Below are 26222 nucleotides of genomic sequence, written 5' to 3'. Positions count from 1 at the left end.
CCTCTTTGTCCAACACCCCAGAGCAGAGACCTCCAGGCAGGTGGGGAACTTCACCCCGGCCCAAACCACACCAGCCAGGTGAGGAGCCCAGAGTATCCCCCAAAAAATCGAGGTGTTATAGAGAGGGTGTGATCCCGTGGGAACAATCTGTGCTGCTGGCCCTGGAAAGCAGGAAAAAAAGATCGACTTTTTCTTCTATTTCCCCCCCCCCCCCCCAAAGACAAAAGCCCAGGAAGTTTAATTACTGTGGAAGAAACGTGAAGAGGGCTGAAATTTCAGCTCCCTCCTCTCTCAGTGACACCACAGAGCAAATGAAGCAGCAGCCCAAGACTCAGGGAGGTTGGGGCGGGTCAGGGTGTTTGGGAGCGTCTCTGTGACCGGTTTTGAATGTCCTTCACTTCTCTCATTACAGCTCTTCTAAAAATATCAAATATAGATCTTTGCCTTGTAATATTTTAAGATACTCTATTTATACATTAATTCTTTCAAAAATAAAAAGTGACACATACAGCAATTCAGTCACTCAGAGTCTTAAAAATTGTTACAAAAAGCCACGACATCCATCCCCAGGGCAGCGGCAGCGGCGCTTTGGTGCAGGACTCACCACCATGGGCTGGGGGTTCTTTTCAGACTTTCTTTTATAAAATATAATAATTCCAGCTCTCAGTATCCTGGCTCTGCAGTCAAACAGGGCTCCTTCTTCCACCTTCCCCCGTAAAAATGATCTGGAATGATGAGGGATTTGCACACTCGCTCTGCCGAGCCCTCGCAGTGTGTCCACGGAGGCAGGAGCATCCTCTGAGGGCACGCAGAGCTGAAGGGCTCGTCCTCTGCTCTCCACAGACCCCAGGATGGCCACACCAACAGCAAATGCTCTGTGAGGATGGAAATAATTCACCTTGCACAAGCAGCACTGCACAGACTTGGCACGGACAGACAACACACCAGGCTGCAAGCAAGGAGTCACCTAAAAAGCACTGGAGAGTGGCAGACGCAGCTCCAACACAGCACATCAGCGGCCTGGGCACTGGTGGGAGCATGGATGTGTCTGTGCAATGGGATTTGGGAAGTGGAGGTACCAAAGAGCCATAAAACAGGAGCGGGGTTTGTCTGGGGCTGCACCAGGAAGGCAGCCTGGGCTGCTCACCTCGCCCAGCACTGAGGTTCATCTCACAAAAACTGAAATCCTTAAAAAAAAAAAAAAAAGAGCTTGAGAGGTTTGGTCCAAAATATCCTCACACTGCCATGCCAGCACCTGCGGAGCCCCACCAGCCCTGAGCCCCCACAGAGCCCACCCAGGGCTCGCTCTCGCCTGCAAGACCCGGCACTGCGGTGGCACGAGGAGGGTGGTCGCCTCACCGGGGCTGCCCCAGCCACCATGGGGGGCTCAGCCCCCACAAAGCACTGCTGCAGCCCCAGCCTGGGGTTTGGTGTCAGCTGAAAGCACCCCACCCCTTCCCCTGCCCCCAAGGTCTGGGTGCTCTCTGGCAGCATGGAGAGTGTTGCTCAGGCCGGCTGGAATGCAGGGAAGGATCTGGGAGCACAGGAATCGCTGCTGGCCACTCCTCCTTGGCAGGAACACTGGTGGGTGGGGGTCCCCCAGCTCCCACTGACACTCCGTGCAGCCAGTGAATGGTCCTGCTGTGAGGAACACCCGGCTCAGGGACTCTCATGCCATTCACAGTCTGCAGGCTCAGAGCACGTGGCTGCAGTGTGGAGCTGTCCCTTTCCTGGTTTTCTCACTGGGATGTGAGCTTCGGGCACCTCTCCATCTCCTCGGGGCTGCTCCCACCCAGCCCTGGCACACACTGGGAGAAGAGGAGCATGTCACGATCCACACAAACATCCATCGCAGTGGGCACAGGGATGTCCTGGCCCCACGTCACGCTGGGGCCTGCAGGACTCGGCCATGGATACCATGGAACACTCAGCAGTGGCGCTGTGCACACCCACAGTTATAGGAACTCCACATAGTTCTCGGGGATCAATCCTGTCTTGCCATTGAGGGTCCCTTCCAGCCAGCCAGGCTCCTGGGATGGGTGAACTGTGGAGAGAAGGACAGGGCAGGTCACTACAGGAGGGGATTGGGGCTGCTGCTCCTTGTGTGCTGACAACGTCAGAGTTGCTCTTGGAAGAGAGTGAGACCTTTAATTTGTGTTTATTTTCAAGAAAGGAAAACTAACAGAGTTAAAAATGAGCTTTGGGGTCCCTTCCAACCCAAACCATTCAGTGATTCTGTGAACACACCAAGGGGCTCAGACAGCTGAAGTGCTCTGTCTGTGCCTGCTCTCCCGTGGGACTCCTTGGCCTTTCCTTCCCCAAGTGAATCCCACCACAGGACCAAGTGAGCCGCACGCTCGGCTGCGGATGGCGTGTCCACATTCTCCCTGGAGCTGCTGGGCTGAGGGAAGTGAAGCATTTGGGATAAAAACAGGGGGTTCAAAACTTTCTCCAGATTCGGGCTAAAACCTCTCTGATGTTGGAGAGAACATGATTAACTCCATCACATCATAACCCTGCACATCCCGGCTTGGCCTTGGCCCAGTCTGAGACGGAAACTGCGTTAGCGAATGCTCCTGGTGGGAAAGCAAAACCTGCAACCTGATTGTGTGCAACCAGAAACCTCATCAGTCCTCAAAAGCCTTTCTTTATTCAATCAACTCCTGAAAATGTGCTGATTCTGCAGGACCCAGGCCAGGGTTACACCAATGCAGTGTTTTGGAGCTGCCCCAGCCTCACGTGACTCTGCAGGCCTGACTGTTCACACCATGTCTGGAGTCAGCCTGAATAAGACATGAGTTTAACCAGAGCTCTCAAACATGCCGTTATTGACCACGTGGGTGTTGCTCAGTGTGGGCAGCAGTGCCCCAGTACCCCTGTTGGATTAAGCTGCTGCTTGGTCACAAAGCTTAAAGTCCAACTAGTACCTGCCTGCGTGTATTTCTGAGAGCCGTTTGCCTTTGCTGGGGTTTGTAAAGCCCCTTGATCACAGCAAGACCCCCACCAAGCTGTGCTGGTTCTGACTTCAGCCAACGTGAGCCCCGACTGTGCTGCTGAGTGACTGGAACACACTGTGTACTTTTTCCCTTGAATAATCCATTGATTTTTATCAGCAAACATAATGTATTTAATTCAAACTTGTTCCCCTCCTAATTCCCCACCGAGCTGCTCTGATTCCCACGGGCTCTCAAAGGGGAGACCATGTTTATTTATTAGATGACTATGGAGCTGCTTAGATGAAGGGCTGTCTTTAATTCACATGGATTCATTATCTTCCCCTTTCTGCTGTATCCTCCTCTATATCCCAGGGCAAAACCAGAGCCTGTGGTAGCAGCATCCCAAATGACAATGCATAACATATAAAAGCCAAGAACTATTTGCAAAGTAGTAAAAAATCTTTTCTTAACACTGGAATTATAGCTAAGCCAGAGCTGCTCAGTTCCATGGGACACAGACACTGGGTGCAGGAAACAGAAAAATCTGTGTTCATTAATGTTGCCTCTGACTAAGCAAAGTCCAGTGCTCAGTATCCAGAGGGACAAAGCACATGATACTTTTCCATCTTCTGCATGAAACATGACAGCAACTGCACAGAATATTTCTGGTGCTGGTACCTGGAATCTAATCTCTTCTACCCAGAAGCCCTCCAGGAATGGCTCTGTGTATGGCAAACACTGGGGCAGTCCCAGCTCACCGGGTTCTCCCCTGAACTCAGAAGAAGGGTCCGTACCCATGGGAGGATCCGGCACAGTCACACAGCCTCGCTCTGCCGGTGGCACCGGGCACAGCTCTCGCCATCCCGCCTTCCCAACACTCCAGGAACCGCATCCTAAACACTGCACTGAAAAATGAGCCCACGTGTAGCCCCAGGACTCACCGTTGTCGAACACGGTGCCGGCCGTGAAGGAGAGCTCCGAGTCGTGCTCGGCCTTGCAGGCGTAGAGGGCGCGGGCCTTGCGCAGGGGGGAGCTGCAAAGAGAGGGCACAGGTTGGTACAAAACCACCCAGACAGACCAGCACGCCCTGCTGTGCCCTGTGGTGCCCACAGAGCAGCAGCCCAAGCCAGGGTCCCCAGGGGAGCTGCAGCCAGTGGAGCTGGAATGTTCTGTGAGTCTCTGAGGGGCCGTCACCCACCAGAGGCTGGCACAGAGCAAAGGTGTCACCAACCCCGCTCTGCCAAACCCATCACTCCCGGCTGCAGCTGCAACCACAAGATTTCTCAAGGAAAAATTAGCACTGGAGGAAAGGTATTCTAAAACAGAAAACCAAGCAGGTCCGTGAAGAATTTGCTGCGCTTCTTTAGAGACTGTACCTGAAGGTAAAAAAGATTTAACAGCCATTAGATTTTGCTGGAAGTGTCAGTGTGCCCACGCTGCGGGGGAGGGAATCGGAGCGCAGAGAGCCAGGAATGGAGTGATCCACTGAAAGAGCAGGGAAAATGAGGGACCTCAGGGTCCCAGAGCAAAGCACAGGCGTACAAAGCTGTCCCCACACCTGGAGCCTCCTGGGTTTGGGCTGGAGCAAGGCTGGTGCAAAGCTGGGACACTGCCAGGCTACGGTGATGGTGACAGTGCCAACCTGCCCAGGCACTGGGTCACTCTGCCAGCCAGATCCATCCAGCACTCCACAGGCTGCTCGGCTGGGACACAGCCAAGAGAAGTGATGGAAGTGCCCCCCGGGAGCTGCTGGGGTGGGGAACAAGGCGTCACCATTCTCAGGTCAGTGCTTTCACCAGTTTTTATCTTTCCAAGGACTTGAACTTCCTCAGAGTTCCCTCTGAGCAAGCCCAGGGAAGCAGCAGTGCTCTGTGGCAAAACCAGTTCCCCTTTCACAGCAAATCCCAGACCAGGGGAGCTGAGCATGGTTTTGGCTTTGCTGTGAAGAGAGCCCCGACATGGAGGTCTCTCCTCTCAAAATTCCAGCTGCCTGACACAAGCAGCTCCCAAACACTTAAAACCCAGGATTGGGCAAACAATCCTCCCACTCCAGAGGGTCCTTCACTGCTGGGGTGGCACCAACTCACATGGAGTGCTTGAGAGACCATCAGATGAAAAACAAAAGGTATTTTCAGGCTTACTACCTTGAATTACTCAAGTTGTTGGTTTTCTCCTCAAAAAACCACCTTTGCAGCCTGGTGACCCTGTGCCCAGCCTGCCCCTTGCCCACTGGCCGCTCTCTGGCTGCCACTGTGCCCAGCCGAGCCCTGCGGGGCTTTCAGGGACCAAAACACTGGACCCTGGTGGTTGCTCCCGTTGGGTTCCTGCCTCCAAGCACACAGACATGGGCAGAGAGCAGCAAACGCCTGTGCTGCCCCATGTCCTTCACCGTCCTCAGATCCCAGATGAAGCAGTGGCCAGAAAATGAGGGATGACTGTGCTTTCCAAAGGCTCTTTACTCCTTGTAGGACACTTCTTACCTGTTGCAGAGCAGAGTAAAGCCAACGCAGGAGCTGAAATGGCCAGAGAAAACCACCGAGACCGGCAGTGACACTGGGCACTGTGGCCATGACCTGTGAGCACCAGCTCCTGCTGGCCTGGGCAGGAGATTCCCAGAGGCCCTGCGGGGTGTTCAAAGGGTCTCTCCTGGGGCAGAAGGGTTTGAAAGCTCCTCTCTTGCTGAGTGCAGACAGCTGTGTTGCAGGGGTTCGAGCAGGATGCGAAGGGAAAGGGAAGTGAAGTGGGGGAAACCGGGGAAATTAAACAGAAATAGCAAAAGCAACAAAAAGCAAAGCGAATTGTGCAACAGACCTGATGGGGGATGAGTCGCTGGACGTAGAGGAGGTGGGCATAGGACTTGATGGCGCGGAGAACATGGGCCAGGACGGTGAGAGGGGTGACGTTGGGCTTGGATTCTGAGGGCTGCAAGACATAACCAGAGACCTTATCAACGTGCAACCACAGCAACAAACAGCAACCGAGAGACAGGGAGACGACAGCCGACGATAGCAAGTGCCTTGGGAATATTCAGAGCATGAGACACAGCTACGAAATGAAGTGCCAAGACCTTGGGAAGTGTTTCAAGGCCGGATCTGCATTTCTCTGGACAACAAGAGCTGGATCTTCCAACTAACCCCTGCTCCATCATCCCCTCTGCTGAGGAGGGGTCTCACTGCTGGCAGCCCAGCCACTTACCTGCCTTGTATTTTCCCCAGTGCTGCCAGAAATAGCTGCTGGTATTTCTGGACGTTATTTCTGTGACCAGTCTCCACCCCCTCTGTATGTCACTCGTTGCAGTGCTCCTGCAGTCGGTGCTACAAAAATGTCATTGATTATGTTTTCAACGCTTTACATCGCACGACTCTTTTTTTCCCCTCATGCAGACAGCTCTGATTCTTCACTTTCAAGACACAGCTGTCAACTGAAGCTGAACCAATTTACTGAACTGGTAAATGCATGCAGAAGTGTTTGGTTCCTTCAAAACTGTTCGATTCAGGTCATTCTTGGGTTCACTGAAAAGCAATTATTGTACTAAAATACCAATTTGACTCGGATTCATCTACTGTTTCTATGTTTAGGAACTCATTGGTATTCCCTGTCCAATAGAGATTATAAACTCCATCCGTGATAAAACATCAGAAAATCCTCTTCCCACTGCAAATGCTTCTGTAAAAGCAAGAAGTCTTGTGAAAGGATCATGGTTTATGTTTTTTTTCCTGGAGAGAGGGACGGTACCTCTGATCACACAGGTCTGTGATGAGGTAGGCATGACCCACTGGCAACCCCCAGGATGTCCTCATCCCTGTCCCTGAGCTGGGGCCTCCCGGGGGAGAGGGAAGGGATACAGGGAATGGGAGCTCCAGAACATGTGGGAGAACCTCAGCCCTGCAGGAGCATTTCAGACCAACAATTTAACCTTCTGTAGTGTCCTCTGGCTGCCACCACACAGGGATATTCATGACACAGACACTTTCCCCCTGGAAATTGGACAACCCCTGCTTAAGGCCAAACTCTTGGCTTTACTCTTCATAGGAGCTGTGTCACTGGATTCAACAGACATTGATGAATTCCCGGCAACACCTTTATTATATCAGAGGATTACACGTGTATAGAAATGGGATATGATAGTGCAGCACCAGAGGCTGGAAAACACGGAATGCTCACAGGCAGGCTATAGCCAGATATCCTCAAAATGTTCTGCTAATAATAATCATTATTATAGAACAATCTTTTTGCATTTTTTATCAATAAAACTGCCTTTTGAAAAATGAGTATTTACCTGTTTTCCTTGATCTTTAGCAAACCTGACAGCCATTGGTACTTACCAGATACTCCAACTACTCCCACCTCCAAAGAGAAGGAGGTGCTACCAAGACCACCAAGTCATCCCAAATTGCCAAAATGAACCCTTCAAGCACCAGATCTTGTGAACAGATGGCACAATAATTCCCTTCTCCAAGAGGAGCCTGGCCAAGGTGGAACTTAGAGGGGCGATGAGCTGGTGACCAAAATGTGGCTGGGCCTAACCCACTGAGAGTGGCCACCAACACCCACCAGCCCTCCTGCCACTACACCCACCATGACTGCAGGCAGAGGGCTTGGGGTGCAAGAGGACATCTCACTGGGTGTGCCGGTGTGGGATGGGCACCGTAACATCCCACTCGGTGCGCCAGCGACGGGACAGCCACCACCTCCACCACTGACCCTGGTCCTCCTCACTGCACAACAGAAGGAAAATCCAACTGCTCAGGGCTCTGGGACTAGAAACTCCCAATGCACTCTCTGAGATGAAATCACGTCAAAAGAATGCAGCTCTCGCTTCCCCTAAAGTCGCTCTGTCATCGCTCCACAACTGCGTGCCTGCTACACTCATTGCAGGGGGGGAATGCAATCAGCAGGGTTCTCACTTATCTCTGCAATGGTGGGTAAAAAAGCCCGACAGCAAGCACTGGCAATCAGGCCAGCCTCTGCCTAAGAAGTTATCAATGATTTGGAGTGGGATTTTGGTGTCTTTGGATCCTTGGTGGCAAAGAAAACACTCTCCATGCCCACCAAACCAGCGGAGAGAACTGTTAACTACTTGATGTGCAGACCACTCTGTTCCCATCAGGTTGCTCGCTGAAGAGATGAACATGGCCAAGCTGCTCCAGCGCAGCTCTGCAAGTCCTTCCAGCACATTTCCTCAGGAAGAACCCATGGATACCTCAGGACCCACCTGAGCTGCACCCCAGCACTTACAGACCCCAAGGTATGATGCACACAAAGGGTTCATCTCCCTTCCATGAAATACAGGTATTTATTTTCAAGATGCTGCTTGAGTATCTCTCCTTTCTGAGCTTATGTAAGTGCAAGACCTGAGTGCTGTCGCGTTGGAGATGTCAGTGCACGCGATCAAACGGACTATCCCAGTGTCTCTGGCATTTTGGAAAACAGTTTTCTTGTAGGATCCAATTTCCTTTGTTTCTCATGGAATGAGCAGAGGTGGTGAGAGGCTGGGGGGAAGTGCTGGCTGCTGCCTGCAGGCAGCAAATGTCATCTGGGCCTTTTTTTTCCTTCTTCTTACTCGGGAGGGCTTTGCGAGGGGCTCTTCCTGTTGGATGCACAGTGGAAACAAAACAGAGAAAATTGCTAAGAACCAAAACCACCAGAAGCAGCAAACAAAGAAGTGGCTCAAATTAGAGTCCTCCAAGGTGGGAATGGACATTTCCTCAGCAGAAGCAGCCAAGGGAACTCCATGAGTCTGTAGCCCAAGACATCTCGCCTTTCCTGCTGGTCCGTCTGTGCCCTCGGAAGCAGCGACTGAGACCCCGTGGGGAGGGACCTCTGCCAGGCACGTGCAGGGTGAGGAGGACACTGTGCCACAGCCTCTGTGGGGGGCACCTGCACCTTCCACTCCATGTGCCCCTCTGGCAATCCCACTCTTCCAGCAAACAGCGTACTTAGAAATGAATTTAGGAGCTAAATCCTCCTCCCTGCTTCTCGTGCCTGCTATACACACTGCCTTTCCCATGCAGATGTTCAGTTTGCTGCCCAAACATATTAAAAAAAGCAGTAACTCTTGCTTCAAAACTGCTGGACTTGCTGGAGCTAAAAAATCTCTTTTCTAACCTGTTTTCATAGCCTGCCTCTTTCATTCCTCTTCCTCCGCAATCTGCCCTGGCTGCCTCGCTCTCCTCACCCAGCTCAAGCCCTCCAGGCATGTGCAGCTCTGAAGGGCTGTTCTCAGCAGGTTTCCAGACAACTTCTGCTGCTTTGTTCTCCGGGCTGAGAGGACATCAGTTCCACTTCAAACATGTTTACAACTTGTTGTTTATTTTTGTGGAACTCGGGGCTATTTCTGACACAGAACATCTCACAGCTATGGATGGGCAGAGCCCACTGAGGGATTAAAGCCCTTTCATGAAATCACCTCAAGAAAAACAACAATATTCCCTTTCTGACATGATCAGTACCTGACTGCAGCATAATACATCAAGGACCACCCAGCCCTTTACTCCCTGATCCGTTCCTCTAGAACAAAGCTGCAGAACATAAGGTTCTTCTCAAAGATAACCAGAAAATAGAAAATTACAGTTTTATGTAATGCCAGGGCACTTCAACTCTGCTGAAACAAGGACAAGACTGCAGCTCCCCAGCAGACATGGCTCTGTTGCCTGAATGAAATGGGACACAGCCTTGGGTTGGGAAGCTCATGGAGCTCATGCAGTGCTGCAGGTCCTAGCAAAGCTTGGAGTGGATGGATGGGCTCTAGGGAGCAGCTCCTGGAGTGGCTGCACTGTGGGTCAGTGACACACCACCCCATCCATACATGACTACCAGCTCACAGGGCTCCAGACTGGCAGGGTTCTTCCTCTGTTTGGTACTTTAACACGAGAAAAATGATAAACTCTCTCCAGAGTTATTCTCTTGGGAGTTATCTTGCTGCATGGTCATTCGGGTGGAAACAATGACACATTTAGGGAAATAAACAGCCAAAACGCCCTGTGGTCAGCATTGCTGGACCAAACTGGTCCAAAAAAAGCTCAAATTCTTCAGCATGGACCTTCCCCACATCTCCATTTACCAGTTCCCCATTTCCATCTCCAACAGCACAGATTACAGGATCTTCTTTCCTTCTGTAATCCTGGCGACACCCAGCACATGGGTTTGTCTTGTCACTTTGCTGCTTGGCTGAGTTCCCACATGTAGAAATGTTTCCCTGCTTTAGTCATTTCATAAACCATCTAAAAGCTTTTCTACTTGAATAAGAGAGAGACCAGATGAGTTCTGACTTTGGAAAGGAGAGCTGTAGTTGTTGTCTCACTTAATAGACATTCCCGTTTCCAAACGCAGCCGGATGATGCTCAGTGGTGCAGAGGGATGTGATGACTGTGCTGGCTTGGTACAGAATTCTGGCATGGAGCTTACAGCCTGCTGTTAATGCTGGAGAAAGTGAGTGAATAAGCAAAGAGTCAGCAATGGATGTGTTTTCAGCATGAGGAGGCATTGCAGGAAGGAAGTCTGCAGGGCCAGCGTGGTGTCAGCACAGGTGTCCTCCCCGGCAGGTGAGATCCAGGTGATGGGAGCATCGTGCCATCTTAACATGGAACAGTATTTCATTAATAGTTACACAATTTGTTTATAACAGAGAATTACCAGAATCACCAGCAAGTTACCGACCCACCAGTCACTGCTCTCATGTGGGACCAGCACTGGAAGTGGGACGGGCAGAGCAGGGGAACCACAGGTCCACACTAATGGGGCTTTGGGTCGTACCCAGCACCCAACCTGGACATGATATAGAGTCACAGAACGGCCTGGGTTGGAAGGGACATGAAAGAACACTCAGTTCCACACCCCTGCCAAGGGCAGGGACACCTTCCACTATCCCAGGTTGCTCCAAGCCCTGTCCAACCTGGCCTTGAACACTTCCAGGGATGGGGCAGCCACAGCTTCTCTGGGCAACCTGTGCCAGGGTCTCACCACCCTCACAGGAAGGAACTTTTTTCTTATATCTCATCTTACCTTGCCCTCAGTAGGAAGCCATTCCCCCTTGTCCTGACTCTCCAGGCCCTTGTAAATAGTCTCTCTCCATCTTTTCTGCTGGTTCCCTTCAGGTACTGGAAGGGGCAATTAGGTTACCCCGAAGCCTTCTCTTTTCCAGGCTGAACAATCCCAATTCTTTCAGCCTTTCCTCACAGCAGAGGTGTTCCATCCCTCTAATCACCTTGCTGGCCTCCTCTGGACTCACTCCATCCAACAGGTCCATGTCCTTCCTGTGCTGGGACCCCAGAGCTAGAGGCAGCTCTGCAGGTGGGGCCTCACCTGCGTGGGGCAGAGGGACATGTTCTGCCTTGCTCCACCATTTGCTCAGCAGCTGTATTTTCTGTTCCATCAATAACCCCCTCCCTCTTCCTCTCTGCCCAAAAGGCTCTCAGCAGACTCAAAATCAAGCTGGAGAGTTTTATGTTGAACTGAGTGCTTTCAAACTGTGTTAAAGCTCTTAATTATTAATAGAAAAGTTGTAATGTGGCAGTAGGAAGCCAAACTGGCAGTTTAGGAGGGAAGTGTTGGTAAATCAGGAGCCAGCATCTTAGTCACGGCTTCTCCATCGTGCTGCAGCTTCTAGCACGAGGTAATTCTGCAAGTCTGGGTGCATTAGTCACCAACAAATTGTGTTCACAATTAAGGAGAGCTCAACAGCCCTCCAGAAATCTCTCATTCTCTCTGGCATTCAATGCACTGCTATCTTACGCCCCCCGGAAAAGAAAACTTTCCCATCTGCCATCCCAACAACCATATGGGATTCTTGGAAAATGAAGGAAATTAAAGTCCCTGTGGGAGCACAGCTCCCAGATCAGCCGGCGGTGGGGGGAGGGGGGGGGGTTGGTAGGACCAAATATTTGAGCTAAACATATCCCCTGCACCGGGCGGCCCCGCTGCGATGCCGAGCCAGGTTTGCCAGCCACAAGCAGCTCAGACCTGAGGTATGTGGGTGAGGGTGGCCTCGTTTCGGGAAACTGGAGCTGCAGGGAAGGTGACTGATATGGAATGACGCTGCCCTTGCTGCCAGCCACTGTTTTCTTGCAATGGGGGAGGACAGCCCCGACTCCCTGCCTAAGGCTCTGCTGGGACCAGCCCTGCAGCACCGCCCTGGGAGCCCTGCTCTGAGTGCAGGGCAAGGGGATTTGGTCTTTATTTCCCAAAAACAAAGTCTCCCTTCGGCTGGCAGAGCCATTCTGCTGCAGGGAGCCAGGAGGGATGCCTGGATGGCCCAAGGGAAGCAATGCCAGGAGCCGACTGCTCTGCCCCAGGGGGTCTCAGGTTGTCACACAAGCCCCAAAGGAAACACCATGCTCTACAAGCACCCAAGGAAGGCAGAGATTTTGGGATGAAGGAGAGCAGAGATTTCAGCACGGCAGCAGCAACCCTCCCCATAAGCTGGTGATATCACCTCTCCAAAGGGAGAGAAGCTCCCTTTACTTTTAAAGTAATTTCTGGAAATGACCAGAACACCTACTCCCCACTATAAAAAATTCATTCCTGGCTAAGGAATATTCCTCACATAACTTGATAGGAGGTCATTTCCAGGCTCAAATCCTAACAGAAAACAAAGACAGTTTATTTAAGCCTCATCAGCACCACAAGCTCAAACTCTCATTTTTTTACCATACAAATATTCTCCCCGCAGCGTAAGGAGCCAACACCTGCCCACGTAGGGCACATGCAGTGGGAAAAACAATGGGGATTATTTGGGCCTGAGAAGGTGATTCAAGAATAACAGATGAGTAAAGCCACTGCATAATAATTTTCTGCATTTACTTGATTTTCCTGATTTCCTTTTGTTCATCTAGCCTTGTGCTGTTTTGCTTTGCAGCTTTCTGCAAACACCAGTTAGGAAAGCTGAGCGGGGCATTTCACTGCAGAACCCAACAACCACAATACTGAAATGATCCAACTTTATCATGTTTATCAAAAGAAATCCCATTTTTGGTCTATTCTTTTTTTTTCCATCTTTTTTTTTTTTCAATTGAAACCACCAAACTTCATAATAACATTTTTGCCTCAGCAGCTCTCACCAGCAAAACTCTCCTCTTCCTCCTCCAGTCACACATCCCCTCCCAGTGCAGCCCAGCTGGGAGGTGTGAGCACCACAACCCTCCCAGTTTACTGGCCCAGCCTCAATTCCTCTCCCAACAACCAAGCTGGACATGTATCCTTGGAGAACCCTTCCCAGTAATAAAATACAGCAAAGATTTTTACATTCAATTCACTTCTTTTGGTGGGCTATTTTTCCACTTCTTATTCCTTGTGCTCTCCCAAATCTCCCTGTGCTGCACTCACTGCTGTGCCCAGAGTCCCCCAGGGGTCTCCAACACAACCTCCTGCTCAAGCAGGGGTTGGAAGGGGCCTTAAGAGACCACCCAGTTCCATCCCCCTGCCATGGGCACTAGACCAGGTTGCTCCAAGACCTGTCTAACTTGGCCTTGAACACTTCCGGGGATGGGGCAGCCACAGATTCTCTGGGCAACCTGTACCAGTGTCTCACCAGCCTCAGAGGGAAGAATTTTTTCCCACTATCCCACCTAACCCTGCCCTCTGGCAGTGGAAAGCCATTCTTCCTTATCCTGTCACTCCAAGCCCTTGACCAAAGTCCCTCTCCAGCTCTCCTGGAGCCCCTTTAGGCACTGGAAAGGTCCCCAGAGTCTTTTCTTCTCCAGGCTGAACAGCCCCAGCTCTCCCAGCCTGTCTCCAGAGCAGAGGGGCTCCAGCCCTCAGAGCATCTTTGCAGCAAAAAAAAAAAAAAAAAGGGGATAAACTTTCCCTGCTCCTCAGGGTTCCCAGAGTCAGTCTCCAGTGCAATCCCCAAGCATCGTTTGAAGCAGGTAACCCTTTCCATGCCCACAGTTCCCTCCCCTCTCCCTGCTCCCACCCCTCAGGCTGGTGAGGTCAGAATCCAGAGGGATTTTCCTCTCCTCTGCAGGGGACACAGCCAGTGGTGCTTTTAGCAAGTGCTGGTGCAGGCAACGACAAAAGATGACACACTGCTCCTTTCTCCTGTCAATTCCTTTCCCACTGCTGGCTACACCAGCCGGGACACCTTCCCTGCTGGACGCCTGTGGATCCCTCACTCCCTGCGGAGCCGCGGTGCTGAGCGGGGAGTGGGATCCGTGCCAGCGTGCGGGGGCAGGCGGGGAATTGGCAGCGGTTCTTGTGCTCCTGACAATGTCCCAGCTTAGCACAGCCCTGTCACCAGTGTCTGCACAGCAGGGTGAGCACAGCCAGGGGATTGGGTTACCCCCAGGTGAGATAAAGCGGTGCCGTTACAGCTCCAGCTAATTTATAAAGTTAATTAGGCACGGGGATCTCCTTTCAGAGGAGACAGGATGTCTTTGTGAGAGAGCAGCCCTGTTCTCCTCGGACCCTTTGGGGGGAATTATCAAGCCCTTTGCTGGGAAATCGGATCGCCCGGGAGGGGTGGTCACCCCGGGACAGCCGCCCCGCGGGGGTGGTCCCATCTGAACCCCACTCACGCTCCGCGGCCCAGCTCCTTCCCAGCCCTGGCAGCTGGAGCTGCCGGGCCACTGGGGAGGTTTGGGAGGTTTTCAGCACTTCTAGTGCCTGTGTGGTGCTGCTGGAGGCCAGCACTGCCTCAAAAACACTCCCACAGCCGTCAAAAGACTTTTACAAGACAGAGTCTGGGCTACATCCTCGATTTTGAATTCGATCTCCCCACAGAAAGAGAAACCAAAGAATGTGTTCGGCCGTTTCGCTAATATATTTCATCCAAGGTGACATTTATAGGTGGCAAGAAGACCTAATGTACCATCATTTTGCTTTCAGCAGGCTCAATAAAAATTTTGGCTGGGCTTGAACTTGAGATTCTGCCCAAGGGAAACTCAGATGCCAACTGAGCAAGCTGGGAGTGGAGCTGGATAAGGGGACTGAGTAGACTGGACCAAACAGAACATCCCAGGACTCTGAAATCAAAGGGGGGAGGCAGGAGAGGAGAGAGAGAAAAAGAAAGGCAGGATGATGATCCTGAGCTCCATACACCCCACTCTGCACACAGTGCCTGCAAGTGCCCCGGGGAAGGCTTTGTTGCAGCATCTTTGATTCCTCCATCCATCCCCCCACAATGACCGGGACGTATTTCAAATCCTGCTCCATTTGAAAGTAAAATTTCCAGTAGCCAATATTTGTCTGAGGCAGTTTCTTTGAAGAAGACGCTGCTATGCAGCGATCTCCACACTAATTACAGGAATTAGGAAAGCAATGGGAGTGCAAGGTCTGTATTTTTTTCTTTCCAGGGCTTTCCAGAAAGCTGCCTTTTAAGAATCATGTGCTGCTGAAGTTTAAGGTGCTTTTTTTTAGATCTCTTGGAGGGAAATCTAATTTAATTCAGCTTGTGAAAAGCACCCTTAGATGTTCCCAGAGCATCACCCAAATAGAACAGTGCTCTTCAAAGGCAGAAACTTCTGAGAAGTCCCCTGAGAGGCAGCACTGGGAAAAGCTGTGGATGGTGGGAGTCAGGCTGGAGGAGCTGCAGGATGACCCGGAGTGTGGAGCCTCTGAAGAGGCTGTCGGTCTGTCTGTCCCCTGCAGACACCCACACATCCCACGTGCAAAACAGCACCCACACACACAGCAAGGCAGTGGATTCAAAGCTGGGAAAGGAATGATGGGCACCTGACCCCATTAGTGAAGGGCTCGCAGTCTGACAAATTACTCTTGTTTTAATGGATGAGCCTGGAGAAAATATTTTGACATATGACCACTGGATCACATGGGGTTTGCCACAAGGCTGGAGACTTGTTTTACAAGAATATTTGGCTTAATTTTCAAGTTCAATTTGTGGAAAGTTTCTAGACCAAGAGCCAACTGAAAAGTGAAAGAGCTAAAGCTTTGCACAGTTGTTGTGCCAAACTCCAGGGCACGTGAAAATCCCACACAGCAAAGGAACGGATCCCAACTTTTCCTCCTACAAGCCCTGAGGGGCTGGTGGAGGCAGAATCCCATCGGCACAGGGCTTCTCTTGCCCAAACATCCTACCTTGAATGGAAGTTTGTCACTTCCCTCTGCCCTCCCCAAACAAATCCTGGCTCCTGTGGCCCACCAGCATCGTTCTTTTCCACACATCTTAAAATACCTCATGGAAGCATACAGATGGCTCAGAAAATAAATCCTGGATTATTTAAACGCAACATGGGAAGGAATTCATAGAATCATTGAGATTTGGCAAAAGACCTCCAAAACCAAGACCAAACTTTTTATGAAATATATACATATACATGTATAGAGAGAGAAATTTTAAGACATATGGTCATCATCAAATAAGCCTCAGGTATATGTAACTGTGGAGTTTACTGAGTTTGCTGCTTGTGTTTTCCATGAGCCAGGTTTAAGGACATTTGCCAGAGCCCTGAATCACTCTGGTTTACGGGGCTTTCTCACCACAGGCACGATCTAGGACTCCCAAGCTAAAACTGTTTTAAAAGAAACAAACATGCAGACACCCTCGAAACAGTCTGCACCAAAAAAAAAAATAAGTCATAAGATAGTTTAAATATTATGTCATTTGGAATCAGCCAAGCAGCAGACTGGGAATTTAAGGAGCTTTTCATAACTAAGAGGACTGGGAGATAGGCGGGTTCTGTTCTAACCTGGCAATGATCTCTGCTCCTCCTGAGCTCGAACCAACCCTTGTCTGAGACACAAAATCCAATGCCTGCAGCCACCTGCTCCACCCCTATCCCATCCCTGTCACATACCTGCAACATCCCTGCTCCTGGGAATGCCCAGGGCCCCCAGAAGATCCCCAGAGCAGGATTTGCTGGCTTTGCTGGCTGGAGTATCTGCCTTTTTCTTCCCCAAAATTGGCCTTTCCCCTCTCCCAGGCCCCAGCCCACCCTGCAGTGCTGCCAACCACCCTTCACTGTGCTCAGGATGAGCCATTGCAGAAAACCAAATGGTTTTCTTTTGGACGCAGAACCTGACGCCTCATTTTTGCTGTGCTGTCCCCATTCTTTTCTCATAAACTTTTAATATTTCCTGTCACTCCAAACAGGAGAGGAAACACATTTGGGGTAACTTCAGTCCACTCTATGTCAAATGCCACAGGCTGACTTTCAGCTGCTGGGACAGTTCCTGGCCACAACCACTCTGCCCTCCAGACAAAACGATGAGCAGATCTGGTTTTAGGGGTGTCCCAGGGTTCTTCCTCATTCCCACGAGCAAAACAGCAGCACCTCAGATCTCTGTGAGAAGATGGGAAAGAAGCCACACGAGAAGGCATCTCGAGGGGAGGGGAGACAAAATAACTGTGTATCACGACACTGCCTGGAAGGCAACACTGTGAGCAGCAACTTCCCTGAGGACTGAGGGTTGGTGACCCAGGGCTGGGGGCCATCCAGGGCACTTCTTGCGCCAGCTCCAGCCATCCCACCCCACTGCGACCACAGATTCCAGTCGCAGCCGGGAAGAGGTCTGCTCCTCTTATAGAGCAATTTAGATAAGGCTTTTCCGGAGCAGCTCTGATTACAAGATTTCACATAATCCCTAAAAAATGCCATTTATTGTTTGGCAGCCTGAAGATCCGCCCCTTGGGGCTGGCCTTAGCGATCCAAACCCAGATTAGGCAGAAGCCCAGAGCTTTGGGGTCTGGGCTGAGCTTTGCACGGCTGCACAGAGCGGGGACAGAGGGAGACGCTGCCCTCCAGCCCCATTTTCCCTCTGGGGTTTGCTGTACCCCACCTAAGGGTGCCCGGCACACACTGGGTGCTCAGAGAATGAATTCCCCCGACCAGGGCAGCAGAGACACACAGTGGCAGAGGGTCCCAGGGGGACCCCAGCCTTGTGCTGCTGGCCCTGACACGCCTCTCCAGCTCTTGGCTTTCTCTGGAGCCACAGTGGCTCCTGGCCAGGTGGCCACAATGCAGTGGAAGGAAGAAGAAACAGCTTTGTTTTACCCAAAGCCTCGCAATTAATCAAGTTCCTATTTCCTCGCGGTCCCACGTTCTCCACCCCAAATGCACCAGGCAGCTTCCACCCATGCCAGAGAAACAGAAAATGAAGTAAAAAAGAAACGTCTTTACTATGGCAAGCACCATCTGGATGGCATTTAGAATCCAGAGAAATACAGGACCTTCCCAGGCAGGCTGGCAGCCCCATCCCTGCCAGCCTCTGGCCCCCGAAATCCCCTCCTGGGCACCAGCTCTCCCATCCAGGAGGAATCACAGAATCATTCAGGTTGGAGAAGACCTCCAAGATCACTGAGTCCAACCTGTGACTGATCCCCACCTCGTCAACCAGACCAGAGCTCTGAGTGCCACATCCAATCATTTCTTGGACACTTTCAGGAGCGGTGACTTTACCACCTCCCTGGGCAGCTCTTTCCAATGCCTGACAACCCTTTTGAGAAGAAATTCTGCCTGAATTGGACTCTTCTGAGCACAAACCATCCCACTTTTAACATGACACATGGCAATACAAAACACCAGCGCATTTTCCTGGTCTTTTTCCAAATTAAAACTGGGGCTGAATATCAGGGTGGGGAAAGAGCAGGTGATAATCCAGGTTCCTCGGGGACAGGAGCATTTGATTTATGAGCAGATTTCTTAAACAGAAGTCTCAGAGATGCCATTTCAGAGGGACATTCCCAAAGCAGCTGCCAGGAAGGCAGGATGAGGGTGGGACCTGCCCCTGCGCCTCTGCACCTCTAATTGCCATTATTCTTCAGGAATATAAACAACAGGAACGAGAGAACAGAGAGCCATGAAACCTCAGCATAACAAGGGCCTGGGAGCAAAGGGAAAGGAATTGGAGGTCAGGCAGGTTAAGGGCTCATTTCTGGCACACCACAGCCCCTCTGGATGAGGACAGATGGGCAGACACAGAACAGCGGGCACTGCTCGGTCTCTGCTGTGGCTCCATCAAGCTCTTCCAGGGAGGAACCAGCAGCATTTAAAGGTCTATTTACTTCTCCTCATGTGCTTTTGTGTGTCACAGCTGATAACTGACAAAGTTATTTGCATTTTTAAGGGATCATTTATTTCAAACAACCCTACCCTATCCTGTTTGATACTTTGCCCCTTCCCTGGAAGGGTTCAAGGTCAGGTTGGACGGGACTTGGAGCAACCCGGTCTGGTGGAAGATGTCCCTGCCCATGGAGGATGTTGGGGCTCAGTGAGCTTTAAGGTCCCTTCCAACCCAAACCATTCTGGGATTCCATGATTCTGCACTGGTTTGTCTCCTGCTGGACTTGGATTTGGGATGATGAGGGACTTCACAGCAGAGCAGACGGATGGGGCAATGGGAAGAAGGGGCTGTCTTTCACATGGTGCAGAATTGCCCCAGTCCCACAGCTCTGATATGCTGTTCCCTCTCCCACTGCCCCACAGCTCCCTCCCAACCACTTAGAGAAGTCCCTGGTAGAGGCTGTTTTGCAAAAACAGTAATATTTGAAATTTCTCTCATCTTCAGGCACAGAAGGAGAAATATTCAATTTTAACTGGGATGCTTAATGAAGATTTATTCCAGTCCCGTAAATGAAAAGCATGTGGGAATAACTGCTCTTCCTTGGATTAACTGGGTTATTTTTTCATGACCACTAGACCTTAGATGGGCTGCTTGTTTCTTTCCATACCCATGGAGGGTAACAAATAGCCATACTTGGTCAGTGAGAAAATAAAGTTAAATGCAAATAGAAATGCACTGACTAAATCTGAGTTTCCCAAGGTTCTATTTCCCTAAATGCCAAGTCCCTGTGGTGAAGGAGGGGCAGCAAACAGCCTGGGGGTGGGGGGGGGGGGGCAGGCTGATGAGAGGCTCAGCCTGGTCCCTATGCCACCAGTGCCCTGAGCCCATGGGTGAGGATGGACAGCACTACTGGGAATGCTGATGGGCCTTGGGAGCTGTAGAGAGCAAGAGACACTGAACATGGGCAGGGGCATTAGGCTGGTATTGTATCTCCTTCACTGGAACCATCCAATACTACTCCCTGCCATGGGCAGGGACACCTTTCACCAGACCAGGTTGCTCCACACCCTGTCCAACCTGTCCATGAACACTTCCAGGGAATGGGGCAGCCATAGCTTCGCCGGGCAACCTGTGACAGGGCCTCACCACCCTCATGGAAAAGAATTTCTTCTCAATATCCCATCTAACCCTGCTCTCTGGCAGTATGAAGCAATTCCCCCTTGTTCTCTCGCTCCATGCCCTGTCCAAAGTCCCTCTCCAGCTCCCTTGGAGCCCCTTCAGAGATTGGAAGTTGCTACAGTCCCATTTGCTGGGCACAAAATAACAGCAGCCTGTCTCCACTCCTGTGGAGCAGCAGCAAGAAGGTGTGGATGGAGCAGCTCATTCTGGCACTCGCCCATGACAAGTTGACAGAGGGGTGCACAGCTACTGCTGAAATGGGGTATCCTGGGACCAGGCAAGCATCTCACGGGCCAGCTGGGAATCTTGAGTGCTCTGCCACCCACCCCAGCCCTCCCTGTGTGCCTCTGGCACTCCCTCCCATCCGAAAAGCCAAGGCAGCAGCCCATGGGTACCGTTCGCACATGGAGTTCTTGGCTGACCCTCAGCTGGCCCCAGCCCACCTTCACCAGCCCTGCACAGCCAGAAATGACTGTGAGAGCAGACTGAATTCCTGTGACTCCACTGACCTCTCCAGCCTGTTTTGGCTGCTGTTTACTCCCCAGCCTGCACACACAGGTTGCTCAGTTTGCAGACAGCGTGACAGGAGGACATCCAGGAGCATCCAGCACTGCCCAAAAGCTAATTCAGACTGAGGCATTAGGGTTATTTTAAGCACTAGAGGGTGATTTTAAGGAGGTTGTGTGTGTAACACGACCTGGCTACTGCTGCCTGTGTTTGCAGCACCCACCTCTGACCTGCCCTCAGCATGCTGAGCAGCTGCTCAGACCCACAGCATAGGCAGGGCCGGCACACAGGGAAGACTCTGAACAATACAGGTGACACAACGAGACCGATGGACAAATAAAACAGGAGAAAAAACAAGCAAACTCCAATCAAGGCGTTGGTTATCTACAGCAATACCTCCACACCAGAGGCTGCCCAGGCAGAGCCGCCACGGCACTGTGCTTCTCTTAAAGGGTTTAAAACTCACAGTCTTAAATATCTTGATTTTAACTGCCATTTAGTTTGAAAACTTCCTCCACTTCAGCTGAAGTATGTGTCTGTGCTACAAACACGGTGCTTTCTGCTTCAGGTTTTGCCATGTTTTCTGAGGAAGATATTTTCTGCACAGGGAGGATAAAGAAACCTGATGGGACACAGAAACCCAACACTGGCTTGGACACAAATGCCTCCCTGGGGTTTGGTGGCCCCAGGAACCACTCGCGGTCTCCAGGCACCCACAGCCGCAGTGACAGCTCCTGGCACAGGACAGTCCCGCTGACTCACCCAGTACAACTCCTGCCCAGAGCAGTTTTTCCATAAAAATAAACCCAGCCCTAATAAATAAATGCATTCCCATCGTAAAAGCCTGATTGGTGGCTGGGAAGGGAGAGCCTGCGCCCTGCAGCAAAACCATTTCCCTCTGGATTGGTGAAAGAGGACTGTGCTCCAGGGAAGGCATGTCAGAAGAAGGACCCTATTCCCCTGGGGAAGGGGACAGGGGGACCAGCACTGAGGCTTGGGGACCTCATCCCAGCACAACCACTGCTGTAACACCATCACACCCAGAGACCAGGGAAGAAGCGACACACGCTCTTGAGGGGGATTTAGGAACTGGCGCAGCTCCCGGTGGAGCAGACCTGGGGGATACATGAGCATTTAGCAGGGAGCCAAGAGGCTTTTGTAAACAGAAGCTCAAACAAACATCTCTCATTTCACAGATGGTGCTCACAATTTACAGCGTTGCACATTTAAAGGCCAGCTTGGGCACATCGGTGCTCCCTGCACAAGAAATCCCCCAGACCTGCAGGTCTCAACGTTTGTGCTCCAAGGAGCCTCCCACTGAGACCCACAGGAGTTATTTCCACAAGAACATCACTTTTCAACCTAGTAAGAAGTAAGAACATCAAAATGTTCTTTCCCTGTTCCCCAGTTTGGGTGAGTGCAGGCTCCGAGCTCAGAGGCCAGTCAGCTTGTGGGGGCTGTCAGGAAAGCCAAACCCTCCTGAACGGGGCCTCAACACGATGGCCCTGGTCCACAGCTAAAAAATTACAGAAAATACTGAAGAGTACAAGAAAAAACCCAAAGTCCTGAAGGAGAGCCCAGAGATGAGTCTTCCACGACCAGCAGAGAATTTGGCAGAGTGTCTGAAGGAGCTCAAAGGCCAAGGCACCCCAAGACCCTCACCGTGGCCATAGACCCTAACTGTGAGCCCGGTAATTCCAGGGGAGCACCAGAAACCCTCGCACGGCAGCACCAGATGCCACAGCCTGTGGCAGAGAGGCTGCCCGAGGCTTCCTGCAAAGCCCAGATTACTCAGCTGCTTGGAAAAACAGAAGCAGCTTTATCCAGACATTATTTGGGCAGCCCCGCTGAGCAGCGGGGACGGAGCCACCGGACACTGGCACCATTCAGGCACCCTGCCCCGACCCAGCCCGCAGCCAAAGGGCAGGGGTGGGGACAGACCCACTGCTGGTAGCCCTGCTCACTCTCCTCATCCTCACCACTGCAAAGCCACCCCCCCACAAGCACTGCCCATGGAAGGCAGAACCCCACGGAGCTGTCAAAACCACAGGCACAGCCTTTGCTCCCGGGCAGGCAGGCACAGAGGGGTGAGTGACGTCTGTACACACAGTTTAATCACAATAAAATTAAGTCAGATGCCTCACTGGAAGATTGGATTAAAGGGATTTGATTTAAATATTTGGGGTCATAGTGGATATCTGCCTCGTGGTACTATTCACTTTAACACTTACTTTTCAAACTTTAGCTCAACATGGACCAAAAACTCGTGTCTTCCTGCATGTGCAGAAATTATCCCACAATCACTGGATTTGAGGAAAAGCACTGAATGCCACAAGCACTGTCAGAGCCACGAGCTGCCAGTGCTGCCCTGCTTGGCCCTCTTTTACTGTGCAGAACTGGAGGCCCATGAACTGGCACAAGCACCTGGTTCAGTGCCAGTCTGCTCACCTAATCCCTTGGGAACAGCACGGTGCTTCCGCTCCCCAAAGCGTCACACAGCTTTAACTGATTTATTCTGCTGAAGTTCTTTATAACTTCTGTTAAGAAAGAAACTATTAGGAAGAGGCAGCTCTTGGAATCTGAAAAACTGTGAATTTGGCAAATAATCCCTGTAAGGTTCCAGCAAGACCTGGGCTCAGAAACCTTGCTTTGGGATAAGCCACACCATTTTTTCCCCTTAAAGGATAAATAAACTGAAACCATCCTACTGGGGGAACGAGATGTGAGTGAATCCAGAGCTTCAAGCAAGCATGAGACAGAGATGCATCTTTACTCCACATATAACACATGTAAAGCACAATCTTGATTTGGAAGTGTCCTACCTTTGGATGCTCTATCCTGCCCCCACAGTTGGAAAGTCCACAGGGAGCAGGCATGGCGTGGGGCTGGGCCTCACAATCCTGCTCCCAGGAATGCTGAGGAGAGGCCGGTGTGGTGCTCATGCAGCTCAGGGTTTAGTGGCAGCGATGATGAGGAGGGAGGCAGAGCAGATGATGAAGCTGGATGAAGCTTATCTTGGCTGCTCCACACTTACCTTCCTGCTGGGAGAACCTGGATGGGCAGGGCCCGTAGCCATCCCACCTGCTGGAGCGAGGGCTGGACCCTGGACCTCCAAACCCAACCCTGGTGCCATCCAAGCCAACAGCCAAGAGATTCACCATCTCTGCAGCACCTGCCCTGGCACCTGGCCGAGCCCTCCACCGGCATCCAGCTAAATCAGGAATGTCCCTGTCTGCTCTCAGGGGACGGGGGCTGCTAGGGATGGACAGGAACTGGAAGTGTTTGAGGCCTGTGGGAGGACCAGAGGGGTGGGAAGGAAGGTCTCCCCGAACTGAGAAGGTCGCTGCATGCAGCGAGGCCACAAGCCGCTGTGGTGGGAGCAGCGTTCCCGCCGGCCGATCCGCAGGGATGTGCAGGGGCGTGCCGAGGAGCACCAGGGGGAAACTGGGTTCAGCTCCAGAAGATCTGAGCAGATCTTCACATGACAAGGAGGGGAGGTTCTGTGGGAAAATGCTATCAGGCCCGGCCAAGCCGCAGCAGGAAGGAAATTCCCCCAGCGGAGCCGCCATCGCGCGAGGGCTCTGCTGTGGCAAGTTCAGGGACTTCGTAAATAACTCGGCCATCCCCGGGGAGGCATTGCTAAGGTCGCTGTTTTTTCCCTTGAACTTTCCAGATGAAGGAAGCAATAGCAGAAGCAACAGCACAGATTTGGCCGGAGATCAACTGTACTGACAACAGTCAGAGAATTGAACCGAGAAGAAAAGTCCTTTGTGTGTGTTGGAGTTGTCACCAGATGGGCTGGGCAGCACTGGGGAGTTCTGCTCAAAAATATTCCACGCGGGCAAAACCCCCAGAACTGGAACTCACTGGCAGATGTAACCCGCAGTAACTAATTCCACCGTTTAGACCAAGTTAAAAATGCAGGGCACATGCTTGGTGCCCATTAAAAATTAAAATTTTAAATTGTATTCTTCAGCAAACTGCTGGGATTCAGAGTAAGAAACAACCCTGATTAAAGATTAAGAATGGAGAGTCTATAAAACACTAATTACCACTGTACTTACAGGGAATTTGGCCTGTTGGGTTTAATTACTTCTAGTTCAAGATCACTCGAGTTCAGGCTGGGCTGGGGAGCGCTGTTGGAGTTGAGGAAGCTGTTTATATTTGAAGAGATGACGGATTCCAGGCTGGAGTTGATGATACTGTTCCTGTTCTCCTCTAAAAAACACCAAACCCCAAGAATCATCAGCTGCCACTGAAAGCAAAGTAAAGAGCAAATGGCGGCAAAGTCATCGAGTGTTCCCACCAAACCCCATCCCAGGGCAAACTGGGAGCATCTCCCCAGAGCTCACAGTTAGTTACAGAGATATTATACATTAAACCACAAGAAATTCCAGGTACTCTTTGGTTCTTTTGGTTTTAAGGTACATTTAAAGCACCGTTTTTAGTAAGAAAATACGCACTTTTCTCAAAGCATTAATATTTTATATTCCCAATGACGTCTAAAATGCCCCAACCTGAAAGAAATTAAAATGTAAACTATGCACAGGAATGGATTTGTGTGACTGAAATCAGCTCCCAAGGGATGGAGTGTTTGGACAAGAGAGCAGGACAACACTTTAGATCAAGAACAGGACAGATCACCCTAAGCTGCCTAAGGACCTAAGTTTATCTCAGCAAAAAATGCTTCAGTCTCATACTTGACGTCACTACTGTTGCTCTTTCCTGTCCAGGTCTAAAGGGGAAAGGGAATGGGGTCTCTGCTCCATTTCAGCCCAGCTCTTCCAAAATGCAAAGCCATGGTGGGACAAAAGCCAGCTTTGGATCTGACAGGGAATGGGATGTGCTGGGCATCCCCCAGTGCAGGGGGATCATTGCTCTGCTGACAGTCCAGAGCTTCTCAGAGATTCCTGTTTCTCTCGATCACATTAAGAGATTTCCTCATTATTTGTGTAACTTCAGCAGTGAGCACTGACAATATTGTGCATCTCAAGCCGACACCACAGCATGGGCCCCTCCTCATCTCTGCCCTAGATCCCCTAAAATCCCATTAACTCATTTCCAGGAGAAGCTTTTTCCATATGAGCAGTAATTGTAATTGTGAGAAGCAATTAGCAACACTGATGCCAAGACAGCAGCCCCAGGCAGAGAACTGCTGCTTCTGGAATGATGCTTTCCTGAAAGACAGGCAACTGCTGGAAAACACAGAGTCCTACTTCAAGGATACATCTTTCCAAAATTATTTTTCCAGTGCACAATAATATGGTCCAACTACAACGATAAAGCACATAGAAATATGGAAATCCTTGTTCTCAATCCCCCTCAATTGCCACCTCTGTTTGTGCAAGGAGAACGTGCAATATTCATCCATATCCTGTGCACGTTTAAAGAGCAATAAATGAGTTGAAGAGGAACTCCTAGGATTTGTGAAAAGTTAATCCTGAGCACACAGCAGAAAGGAACTGCCTGTAAAACAGCCTGGCAGGAGTGTTGTCTCAGACTGTTGAGGCAGCTCTGCCACTGCTCCAAAGGGAAAAACCACCTCAGCCACAGGTTTGTGGATGTCCAGAGCAGGGTCCCACACTCTTTGTCCTGCTCCTTTGCTGGAGCTGCTGCAATTCCCAGATATCTGGACAAAATCAG

General features: G+C 51.1%; 1 protein-coding gene across 3 annotated transcripts in view; it reads right to left on the bottom strand.

Moving 5' to 3' along the window:
• Nucleotides 1-212: 212 nt before the first annotated feature.
• ARHGAP26 (Rho GTPase activating protein 26) overlaps nucleotides 213-26222 on the bottom strand; it is a 111955-nt gene continuing 85945 nt past the window's right edge. Inside the window, exons 20-23 of one of the 3 annotated variants that reach the window (XM_027902172.1) lie at nucleotides 24644-24797; nucleotides 5748-5858; nucleotides 3878-3969; nucleotides 213-2044 (exon numbers count right to left, since the gene is read on the bottom strand). In XM_027902172.1, the coding sequence (XP_027757973.1) occupies nucleotides 1956-2044; nucleotides 3878-3969; nucleotides 5748-5858; nucleotides 24644-24797 (446 nt within the window). In that variant the 3' untranslated portion in view covers nucleotides 213-1955. The other 2 variants (XM_027902182.1, XM_027902193.1) reach the window with 2 other exon arrangements.

This window comes from Empidonax traillii, unplaced genomic scaffold, assembly GCF_003031625.1.
Source record: "Empidonax traillii isolate 1590-97213 ecotype Southwest subspecies unplaced genomic scaffold, ASM303162v1 scaffold22:size5013007, whole genome shotgun sequence".
NCBI classification, from domain to species: Eukaryota; Metazoa; Chordata; class Aves; order Passeriformes; family Tyrannidae; genus Empidonax; species Empidonax traillii.
The sequence above is the reverse complement of the archived record's forward strand: the minus strand, read 5'-3'. Positions and strand labels throughout refer to the sequence as shown.